The sequence below is a fragment of the Dermacentor silvarum genome, chromosome 3 (genome assembly GCF_013339745.2).
Source record: "Dermacentor silvarum isolate Dsil-2018 chromosome 3, BIME_Dsil_1.4, whole genome shotgun sequence".
NCBI classification, from domain to species: domain Eukaryota; kingdom Metazoa; phylum Arthropoda; class Arachnida; order Ixodida; family Ixodidae; genus Dermacentor; species Dermacentor silvarum.
The window spans coordinates 146,870,846-146,882,181 of NC_051156.1; the positions used below are offsets into that span (position 1 = coordinate 146,870,846).

The window sequence follows — 11,336 nt, forward strand, 5'->3', positions numbered from 1 at the left end:
CCTGGCACTGTGTAAAGACTGAGAGCATGCCCCGAGTGACGAGTCGCACGAAATTTCGCAGAAGGGATCGCGTAACTGATAGTGATGGCCCGAGAATGCCGTCCCAGATGTGATCATACAACCAGCCCCTTCATCCCATCAACCCTTCTGTGGCGAGTTCTTCAAAGCCTCACCTGATTAGCCTGCGGCAGGAGCGGAAGTAGCCCCTCTGCAGCAAACTCATGGCCAAGTAGATGTGACACCGGCACATGGTCACCGGGTCACCGATACGCAGAGCCAGCTTCAGCTGCTTCACCGAGACCAGTGCCGCTGCCTCAGCCTGCACAAAAGTGGCAGTCAGTGGAACACAGTACCGACAACACAAAAGTCATCCGTTCAAGCTCCAAAACATGGAAATGGCATTGCCGTACCTGCCAACCTGTGAACTTTATAATTTGTAAAATGTACGGGCAGGACACCAAGGAGGAAATACCATGCATTTTTTTAAAGCCGGCCGTGAGCGCACGCCTTATGAGAGATACACACGCTCTATTAATGATGATCTACCTTTGGACGCAGCACGCAGGCAACAGCAAACATGGAACAGCAAATACTGACACGCAACACATTATTTTCAGGCCGCAGTGATTTTTTTGGTGACTTGCTGTTCTTAATTCTGCCAGCTCCAGGAACTTGTCTCTATAAACTTGCTGGAAAGAACTAATACCTTTGTTGCGTGCTTTCACCAAAGGTGAAACTTCCAACTTTGAACAGAAGGTTTAGACACCGACGAGCAAGAGTTTTTCTCACAGAATTTATTTTGTAAAACTTGACAGAACTTTTGTAAAATTGTAAAAAAAGCCTGAATTCGTAAACCTCACAGAAAACTCGGGAGAGCTGGCAGGTAGGCATTGCTGACAGAGCTCTACACACTCACCCAAATGTCTTCATTTAGGTAGCATGTACATTTATAGTGGCATCATGCGCAAGCCACTTGAGATGCAGCTATCATTAGGGCAGGTTTAAAGATGACAGCTGAAAAATTCATATTCATTCTGATAAAATGTTAATGAGAAAAGCTGACACACTGCTCAATGTATCTTTTTATGAAAAATGCCTAGGCCAACTCTCGTGTGATTGTACTTCAGCTCCTTTTCACTATAATAATAAAGGGATGTTGAAAATGCGTTTGAATTTTGATCTTCGTGCATTTCTAATTTCTTTCAAGAGTGCTTTCAGTTCAGCTGTGCTGGCTCCAGGCATTCAATGTGGTGTTACATGCTCCGAATGCACTGATAGTTTCATCGCTCGGGCCCATAGAAATAAATTTTACGCTCTTCCGGCTAATCTGTTGGTTTGCTCATGCTCAAATATACTACATAGAGTGTGGCATATGGCAGCGTGTTTGATACCAAAATCAAGCGCAGCCCTTCGCTTGTTTCAAGCAAGCACAACAGTACATTTCCCCGAGTGGTGACAGTTGCCATCATCCCAGTTAATTCTGGAGCAAACAGGCAGGTGCCACACTAAAACTATTTATCAAGCAATGCAGACTACCAAATACTACAACTGTGCAAACAGTAAGGGCAAGGGTAACAAGCTGGGCTGGTTGGTTGTGGTTCAAACTGAACTCGGATGAGTCAGCAGTAAGGAGAGCCCCTTTATACCTGCCTAGACCCAAGTTCTGCAAAATTCCATGCACTGAAGCGAAGCAATGCCACGCTGCAGCACAGGCCACATCCTCAGGCAAGCACTTTTCAGGGTATCACTTTCCCTGCTCAAGGTTTCCTAATTAGCAAAATGGCCACGATGACAGCAAACATGGCCAGTAAATGCTTTATGTCACGAGCTCCACCTCCTTTTCTTCCTTTTCTGCTGTGCCATGCACTTTCAGTTGCAGATTTGCACACTCTGCGTCGGATGATTTGCCAAAGTCACGTGCCATATTTGGTGACGTTGCAGGCACTGCATCTGACGCAGATGCGTTTATGTGCCCCAACTCTGACTCTTCAGCAAGAAGCAGGGCTAGTTTGAGAGAAAGGGCACATAGGCTTTTTTTTTAAATTTCTTCTGTAGTTGCACCGTGCAATGGTACGATACTTTGCAGACACGATCAGCAGTGCGCAATCTACAAACCACTTTTGTCTGCTTGCAATCACAAAACATGGTGAGTAGCCATTCAAATAGGCTCTCATCCCACTCATGATTATCGTTAGTAAACACAAACTGTGGTTAAAGCATAGAGCTGTGACTGTCTCCGGCAAGTTTTGCAGTTATATTCAGTGCACAGAGCTCAGGTGGGGCGACGTGAAGATGGCCTCCCCTTCTTTTCAAAGAAAGGGCCCCACCTCGTCATTTGTTGAACCGCCGACTGATGTCAGGTGGCAGCTGCCCGTGGATACCAGCCACTGAGCAGCCATTTTCGACCACAAATAAATTGCTCGCATGAGTTCAAGCAATGCATGCCCTTCCAGGTTTTCTATGAAATGGGAAAGTGACAGCGGTTTAATGCTCCTTGCCCATCCTGCCTCTGCTCTTTCATAGCTCTTGAGCAGCGTTGTCAGTGGCCCACCTCAAGATGTCGCCTTGCAGTGCACAGCGGGAGAAGACAAAGAAAGAAAGAAGCGAGGCATTGCTAAAGGCTCTGCACCAGCTAAGGGGAACTGATGAGTTGAGGGAGAAAGTAAACAATGTGCTCTCACTATCTTCGTCATATTAGGCCCTTTTTCTACCATCTATGTAGCAGGCACGGGTGACGACAGTCGGGCGAGCTATCTGATTGGCTGCCCATGTTGTGTCATGAATAATTTTTTCAGCTTTATGGTGAACAAATGTTCATAATAGTTGGAATGTTGGTTAACTTGTTTCCATAAAAAAAAACGAGTAACAGAAAGAGAAGACACAATGACAATTTATCACTACAGTGAAGCACTTCTGGCACACAGCAAGTGTCCTCTACTTGCGTTACAACGTGCTCCATGCTGATGCGAGCTACACATTCGGTGTTGGTTTCAAGGTTTCTTTTTGCAAGGACCATGAATCAGCCTTGTTGCATTGTGGGCTGCAAATCTGGCGTTTGGCGACATGTCGAGCTGCGACATTGTGCCCCTCTGCAAGGCAACAGGCGAGCAGAGTGGCTGTAGCGCATCAGACTGTAGGTATCAGATTGGTGCCAGGATCTACGCATTTGCGGCTGGCACTTTACGCTGGAGGATTACTTCTACAATAGAGGGTTCTAGCGTGTCCACTATTCCAGTAAATGCAGGTGGACTGGCCGTTTTGACAGATGGACGGAGGCGCAAACGTGAGCGGTCTGCAGGGTGCAGCCAGCTAGTGTTGTAGAGCTTAATCTGATAAACATGAAACAAATATACCAGTAGCTGCACCATGCAGGCTACTCAGGTTTACACCTCTGCCCATTCGTCAAAACACCCAGCTTGCCTGCATTTACCAAAACACTGGACACGCCTGGCACTGCGACAGAATGCTCACTGCTTGGATAGCTCTCGCTGGGCATTGACGGCCAAGCAGCTAGCAGAGAGGTTGGAGAGGCTTCGCGTGCTGGTTCCAAGACATCCGAAGTAGATGACATGACGTCACATCATGACGCAGAGCCAGTGAAGGCGGAGCTTAGCCCTGATGGCTCGGCAAACAAGTTGAGGCGGAAAAGCATGGCTAGGGAGGAGGGTAATTTGTAATCGTCTGTAGCTCTCTTAATATGAGACGCTTCACTTAAATTGTGGTGTGAATGTTTTACTGTAGCTGTACCCCATGCATTTGCAACACTGCTCCAAACTGTTTCAGGGCCCCTTAGTTCTTTTGGTGCAGTAGAAAATTTGTACTATCTCCAATTCTTTTATATCACAGTTAAACCTTACAGCGACCTGACAATCCAAACAGGTGATGAAATGAAGTGCGTTTTGTGTGGTCAATAGGTGGTGTCCAAATCAATCATCATCATAACTTATTTACCCTTCAAAACCTATTGTAATGTACATAATTTTGTACATTATAGTGCTACTATAACTGTAATACAGTAGATTTGCATTGATTCGCCTCCGGTTAATTCGATTTTTTCGGTGAATTCGATATAAGCCAAAAGTCCTGGTAGGCGCCCATACACTTCTATGGCCGTTATTTCGATCTCAAAATTACCTATTGCCAGATAATTCAAACTTGACTGGTCAGCTACCACACAATATTACACATCACATCATCACAGTTATCTGATGAAGCATACCAAGAATGGAAAGGGGTGACTGTCACAGCACATAGTACCTGTTTCTTAATTATACAGGCGTGCATGCGCCATCTCCGGTCACAGTGAGAGCACCTAGACGCTAAATAAGCATACTAGCAGTCATTCAGAGCTGTTCCTGACGTTCCTGTGCCAATTTGGGCCCTCGTTTCGCCCACCATGTGCTGTCTCGAATATGAGACTGTTAACGGGGCCTAGTACACGTTCCTTAATTATACGCGCACACACGCACTGTGCACCAAGAAGCGGAGAAAAACCATCTGTGTTTTGGGAAAGCTCGTGAAAAGGAAGGTGGGAAGATGAAAAACTCCGAACGTCGAGGGGATGTTTAGGCCCAACAAAAGAGGGAGGGTCTATCTAAAAGTCTGAAAGCCTACTAGTAAACTTATTAGGCATCTCGGTGCTCACACTGTGACGGTGCATGTGTAAATTAAGGAACACGTGCTATGTCCCGTAACAATGGCACCTTTCCCCCCGCTTGGTATGCTTCACTGCATAACACAGCTGTTTTGTGGCAAAGATAATTTTAAAGAGAAATAATGCCAAGTGAATCAACGCTGTTTTTTCTGTCTTTTGTCTAATTCGACCCACTGGAAAATTCGACCAGTTTCGTCGGTCCCGCCCGGTGGAATTAAAGGAAGTCGGCTGTTATACCCTAATAAACTACAATAATACCCCACAATGTAACATACCATAGTATCGAACATAATATATCACAATACATAAGAGAAATACTGGTGCATAAAAACGAGCCACAAAGCGAGAAGCACGCTTGTACGCAAACAGTTATGAAATGAAATAGGCTGTAACCATGTCTTTGAACTTTTTGGGGCTTTGCACATTGACAACATACTCAGGCAGCCAATTACTTTTGTGAATAATGTGTCAGTAGTGTTTGGTAAGAAGGATTGGTCAAAAGCTTTACTTGATCAACGAAGTTGTCGTAAACTATAACAGTTGAAAAGACGGCTGGAAGTACGACTAGGAGGAAGGAAAAGTCCACAATGAATATCCGGGAAATTGTAGTTTGTAGAAAAGAGAAAAACGATTGATCCTGCATTGCATAAACAGAGATGGAAGACCAAAAAGGATGACCCCCAGCGACTGCTCCCTCGGAGTAACAGGAACCAACGTTGAAGGCCATGCTTTTGTGTATTGCTAAGGTTCACATACACACCATGGACACCATGTTTCGGATACCACCTATGCACGTGGTATGTGTAGGTCATGTTTTCGTATGTGCATCTCTGGCTGGTTTTCGACGAGTGCGACAATCGTGGGCACTATGCGCTGTCCGAAGAATCTAGAAGCTGTTGCTCACTTCCAGGGGAAGACATTGCACACGATGGTTTCTGCTTGAGCACTCACACAGTGGTGGGCATGCAGCCTCTGGACGCGGCATGTGCGTGTTTTCGGAATGTTTTGATGCAGTCAACACAGCGGTGGCACCGCGCTTATTGATGTCACACAAGCCATGCCAAAATGCCGGTCACTGTTGGTGTGAGGGGCTTAGAGGCAGCAATCTAAATTAAAATCTTGCATTAAAATGTGCACTGAGAGCCCAGTTTTTTCTGTGTTTAACCATACTGGTCATCTTACTGCGAGTTAAAATAATAAACTGAGAATTGTTGGACAACCTTGTCATGGCCCCTTAGAGGGTCCCTGAAAAGGTTTGGACAAATTTTGTAGACGCGTAGGGTACAGCTACAGTAAAACATTAGCACCACAATTTAAGTGAAGCGTCTCAAATCAAGAGAGCTACAGACGATTACAAGTTACACTCCTCCTTAGCCATGCTTCTTCTCAACTCGTTCTCCAAGTAATCGGGGCTAAGCTCTGCCTTTACTGGCTCTGCGTCATGATGTGACATTGTGTAGTCTACTTCCGGTTGTCTTGGAGCTAGCACACAAAGCTTCTCAACCTCTTCTCTAGCCGCCTGGCCGCTGATCCACAGCAAGAGCTATCCAAGCAGTGTGCGTTGCGAGCGTTCTGTCGCAGCGCCAAGTGTGTCCGGTATTCCGGTAACCGCAGGCGAGCTGGGCGTTTTGACAGATGGGCGGAGGCGTAAACAAAAGCCCCTCCACTACTACTACCGCAGCCTCACCTACCTGCACGGTCCAGCCACCTGGTGACGCAGAGCTTAACCAGTCAAACAGAGCTAATATTGCAGTAATGAAGTGTAAAACATTTAAAAACAGGTTTTCACGATTGCACTCCTGCCAAAAATTTACACCAGCAGCAAAGTAGAATACACTTGTTTACTGCTATATTAGCTCTCTTATTGCCTGGTTGAGCTCTGTGACACCAGGTGGCCGCCCCGTGCAGGCCGTTCATGTTTGCACCTCCGCTCATACGGTAAAACATTCAGTCTGCTTGCGCTTGCATTTACCCAAATATTGGACATGCTAAAACTCTCTAATATGGTAGTAATCCTCCGGCATGAAGTCATGGCTGCAAACTCATAGATCCTGGTGCCTATCAGATACCGACAATCCGATGCACTGCAGCCACTCTGCTCGTCTGCTGCCTTGCAGAGGGACACGACGTCGCAGTTTGACATAACGGCGATCGCTAAGTTTGCAGCCTTCAACGCAACACGTGGTGATCGTGAAAAGGTCGAGACCAACACTGACCGCGCAGCTCGCATCAACACGGAGCACATTGTTACACAAGCAGATGACACTTGCTGTGTGCCGGAAGTGCTCGAGTGTGGTGATGTAGAAAGTAGAAAGTGGAATGCCTCACAGACCACTACCGTTTTTAAGACTTTTATGTACAACTGATGCAATCAGAAGGAACTGCCTTTTGCCGGCAGGACAAAAGTTTCATGTTACAGTTGAGAGCACTACATTCTTCTGTCATCTTACTAGAACATTGCGTGCGCAGTACGGTTGAACTTCATTATAACAAAGTCACATCCTGCCCGAAAATATCTTCATTATATCCGATACTTGTTAAAAGCATCTATCAGTTGTGTCAGTATTAGCAATGCACATTTTGGATTTACTTCGTTATATCAATGTCCATTATATCAAGGTATGACTGCATGTAAAAGCTGCGTTGATGCCTTTTCTAGGCACAACAAATGGTTTTTCCAACAACTTTTTGACATCAAGGTTAAAAGAATGTATGTATTTATTTACATGACTGAAATCCGGAACAGAAGACACTGACAGCCTGTTTGAACACATCAGGTGAATGTGCTCAGTTGCTTTTATAAAGGTCACTGTGCCTGCAACAAAATGTACAATTACAAGCAAAACAAAACTCACGAATTGGGAGCAGTAATCGCCAAGCGCGGAGAAAGCTCCACCAAGGGTTGACAACCAAGCCATAGTGTTTTCCAGTTCAACCTGTTCCACCACTAGGTGGATGATCTTGGCTTCCCTGAAAAGACGATACATAAAATGATCAGTTAGGGATAATCAATAAAACCCGAGAGCTTGCCTCATTTTTAATTATCTAAGAAGATGGTCGATGTCCTACAGTAGTGGGAGCACTAATGCTATTTCATCGCAGAACCATAATAATTGGGAGGTATAAGGCAGCCCTCCATATTTCAGCAACTGTGGCAACGAGGCAAACCAGATCATCCCACTGACAGCTGTCAATAACAATAATGAATGAATACTTTTACCATGCTCTGTTGCATGTTAAAGAGCCATATATATCTGCAGCATGTGTTGAACGGTTAGCTGCCAAAAACCATTATGCATTAAACTGAGAGTCACTACACATGTAGACTAGTGAAAATAAGCGGCCATTTTATGATGACACTAAAGGGCTCAAGACAAACAAACAAAGTGCTTGAACTACACCAGTGGTGGCCAGAAACTCCATGCGACTCTTCTTGTCTCTCTGAAACGACCCGTGGTTGGCTATCAAGTTCGGCGCTCGCCGTCTGTTCTGATGTAAATACACGTATGTTCTGGTAAGTTTAACCAAAGCAAGAATCTTTCATGAAGGTATGTATATGCTGTTCTAGGAAACTAGACTAATGTTCCTTAGTTAGGAAGACAAGTGCAAATATTATGCACTTAAGCAAGGATTTGAAATGCTTTTTGTGCTGCTTGTTATTAGTAAACAAGCAAAAATTATTTTCTTTGCTGCCCTTGCAATTAAGCCACTGCCATGCCTTTGTAAAAAACTATCCTTTGAAAATGGCTACTGGACTGCTGAAAATACGGACCCGAATACACTGTATCATTAATGTGAGAGCATTCTTACCCCACTTTAGTATCGGTATATTTTTAAAATTTCTAATCTCTATCGACTTGCTGCGAGTGTAGTTCACAGGTGCCCATTTAAATGTCAGACTGATAAAAGTGAGAAAGCACTCTCTTCTAGCTGACAACAAAACCTGAAAAAGACGCCTATGCAATCATGCCATAGTTCATTCAAAGTCAGATATGTTGAACTTTAATTATATGGTGCCAGCAGGGCAAAACTGGCTACAGTTAGGAGGCTGCGTTTAGTGAGAATTCCTTTGTTGCGTCCGAAGGTGCCGACGCTGTGGTCCGTGACAGCGCTTTGGCGTGTGGGTGTATCAACGCGATTAGCATTCCTGGCCTACTTCCATCACAACAGATTGTAAACAAATGTGTACAGAAATGCAATGTGTGGCTAAATGCTAATCACATTTTAACTTTAACAGTCATCATAAAATTGGTTTGACTGAATTTTTTTATTTTGGTGACAGATTAAGAGCACAAGAAAACACACACCCCCACACACACAAACACCCACGAAACAAACCCACACCCACGAAACAAACCCCATTTTCCAAGTGCTCATGTTAAAGGCAGGGCCTTTATTGGCTGTTTTGTGTGTGTGCCGAGAGGGTGAGAGGGAGAGAGTGAAGTTCAGAATATGCCTGTACGTGTGTGTGCTTTCTTGCGCTTTTAAGCTGTTACCAAGGTGGATTAATAACTAGCACAGCTACAAGTTCTTTTACTGAATTATTTATTGGCTTTAGAGCTAGCATTTTTACCAGTGATACCATACCTACTATGATCTCTACCAATCAAGTCTTTCCATCTTTATTTTTATAGACTTCCTGGGTATGACATGAACTGCAAATATTCAGTATGCCATGCACCATTACTTCACTTTTCCACGAATCCTTAATCTTCTGAGCAATAGACTGTGTGAAGCTTTCCCACCACAATGCTGGCAAATAAGTAATAATTGTACTGAAAACAGTGCCACCGTCATTCAGCAGCATAATAACAATGAGTACTGAGCAGATATTTATCAGCCTAAAAAAAAATTGGCAACAAAAAAATACATTGAGAACGAAGTCGAACAGCTGCTTTTGTCGGCTCCAGTTGGAGAAAGCGGGGAAAAAAAAAAAAAAAAAACAGCGCATAGAATGCTGCCGATTTTACCAGACCTCGTGCAATATTTGAGACAAAGTGTACCGTGAAGAACGTGTTTCTGAATAACCTAAACTAACCGCTGGTTTTATCGCACTGAAACAAGGCCGCCGGAGATGTGTTGTTAAGAAAATGATCTCCGACATAGGCTACATTATTTCCCACTTTTAGTTTCGTTATTTCCAGTTATGTTGGCGAAACCAATTTACGTGCATCACTAGCCTAAATTAAATTTACGCTAGAGAAGCGAAACGTTATGAAACGAAATCTAATAAACAAGGCTCATTGGCTTAAATAAAAAAGTACCCACCAAGACATGTCTATCACAGGCTTCCACGGTACAAGTTGCACAACAACACTCAGAGTCACCGGGTAACTTGTCAAACGTTTCGTCCCCCGGCACTTACGACATTCTCTCCGAAATTTGTTAAGGCACAGCCTACGATAATTTTGAGATCTAGAAAGTTCGACGATCATACTCCAGAACAGTCGCTCGTCCAGTGCGGCAGAAACCTGTGCCTCGACGACTGAATCGGGGCTGGTACCAGTCGCTAAGCATGCGGCCGAGTCGGCAGTGTTTTCGCCCAAGCGAAGCGCATCGTCCAGTCTGAGCGACAGCCCGTCAACGGCGACGACCGAGCCTCGAGTAACGAGGAACTTGTCGCCACTCGACGCGAGGGACAACTCGACAGATCCCGGCGATTCGGTTTGGCTGCTCGATTCTTCCATGATCGACTAGAAATCAATTTCTACGTTGACTAGAAGCTGACAGTGCATAATTTTGATGTACTGGTCGCACGGTGACGTCCGCGACCGTGGAGACAAGCCGGCTACATAACCTTCTTCGAATACATGGACGGCGCCATTGCTGTTGTGCCAAGGTTGCCTCATTACTATTTCTTTCGGCCGATACTTCGCAGGAATGATCGTTCTTGCGCTTTTTACCATGCGGTGTCTTTACCATCGACTACGGCGTCTTTGGCATGTCACTATGGCTCGCAGAAGTTCTGTCGGATATATATGAAAATATTGTAAAGCGTGATACAAATCGGTAGTCTCTGATAGTGGGATATAATTATGTTATTTTTGTACAATTAAAAAAAATTAGTGTATATGCCCGGATAATAGGTTGTACATAATAAAAACCTACAAGAGAAATACTAAATAAAAGAAAAGAAAGGACAGCCAAAAACAAAACAAAAATAAATCATATTACCTCTCCCTGGTTGTAACAGCATTTCACTGTCACCTGTCTGACTGCTCGCTCGCATGGTAATCTAGTTATAGCAACATCTGCCTTTTTTTTTTTCTTTTACTTTGCGTTTCTTGTTTTAAAATACGAATTTTCTTTAGCATACCCACTGCCGCCCGATTCTTGGCCTATCCCCTTAGTGGATGCGAGCCATGACAAAGGTTCATCATCATGCACCTTCATCATCATCATCAATGAAATCCTCATCCGCGGGACATGCTAATCATGTCCCAATAATGTGCATCATTTGGAAGAAGAGTAGGATATGCGCCGGACATAGATCCTATGCGTAAGCGCGCCCCCAAAATATTGCATGTGTACCTATTTCGGCCCGCACTTTAATATTATTTTTCTTCCAGAGTATTTGCCTTTGAGTTTGGCCGTTTGAGAGAATTGTGTTTTCTCGTATGTTCAAATATTATAATACCAAGCTATGTAACTCATGACAGGAAGAGAGCGGTGTGGATCAGAG

General features: G+C 44.4%; 1 protein-coding gene across 2 annotated transcripts in view; it reads right to left on the bottom strand.

Moving 5' to 3' along the window:
* Positions 1 to 10,516, bottom strand: part of LOC119445885 (uncharacterized) — a 30,091-nt gene extending 19,575 nt beyond the window's left edge. The window contains exons 1-3 of one of the 2 annotated variants that reach the window (XM_037710188.2): positions 9,923 to 10,516; positions 7,510 to 7,624; positions 174 to 319 (exon numbers count right to left, since the gene is read on the bottom strand). In XM_037710188.2, the coding sequence (XP_037566116.1) occupies positions 174 to 319; positions 7,510 to 7,624; positions 9,923 to 10,341 (680 nt within the window). In that variant the 5' untranslated portion in view covers positions 10,342 to 10,516. The remainder of the gene's footprint in view (positions 1 to 173; positions 320 to 7,509; positions 7,625 to 9,922) is intronic. The other variant, XM_037710187.2, reaches the window with a different exon arrangement.
* Positions 10,517 to 11,336: the final 820 nt, after the last annotated feature.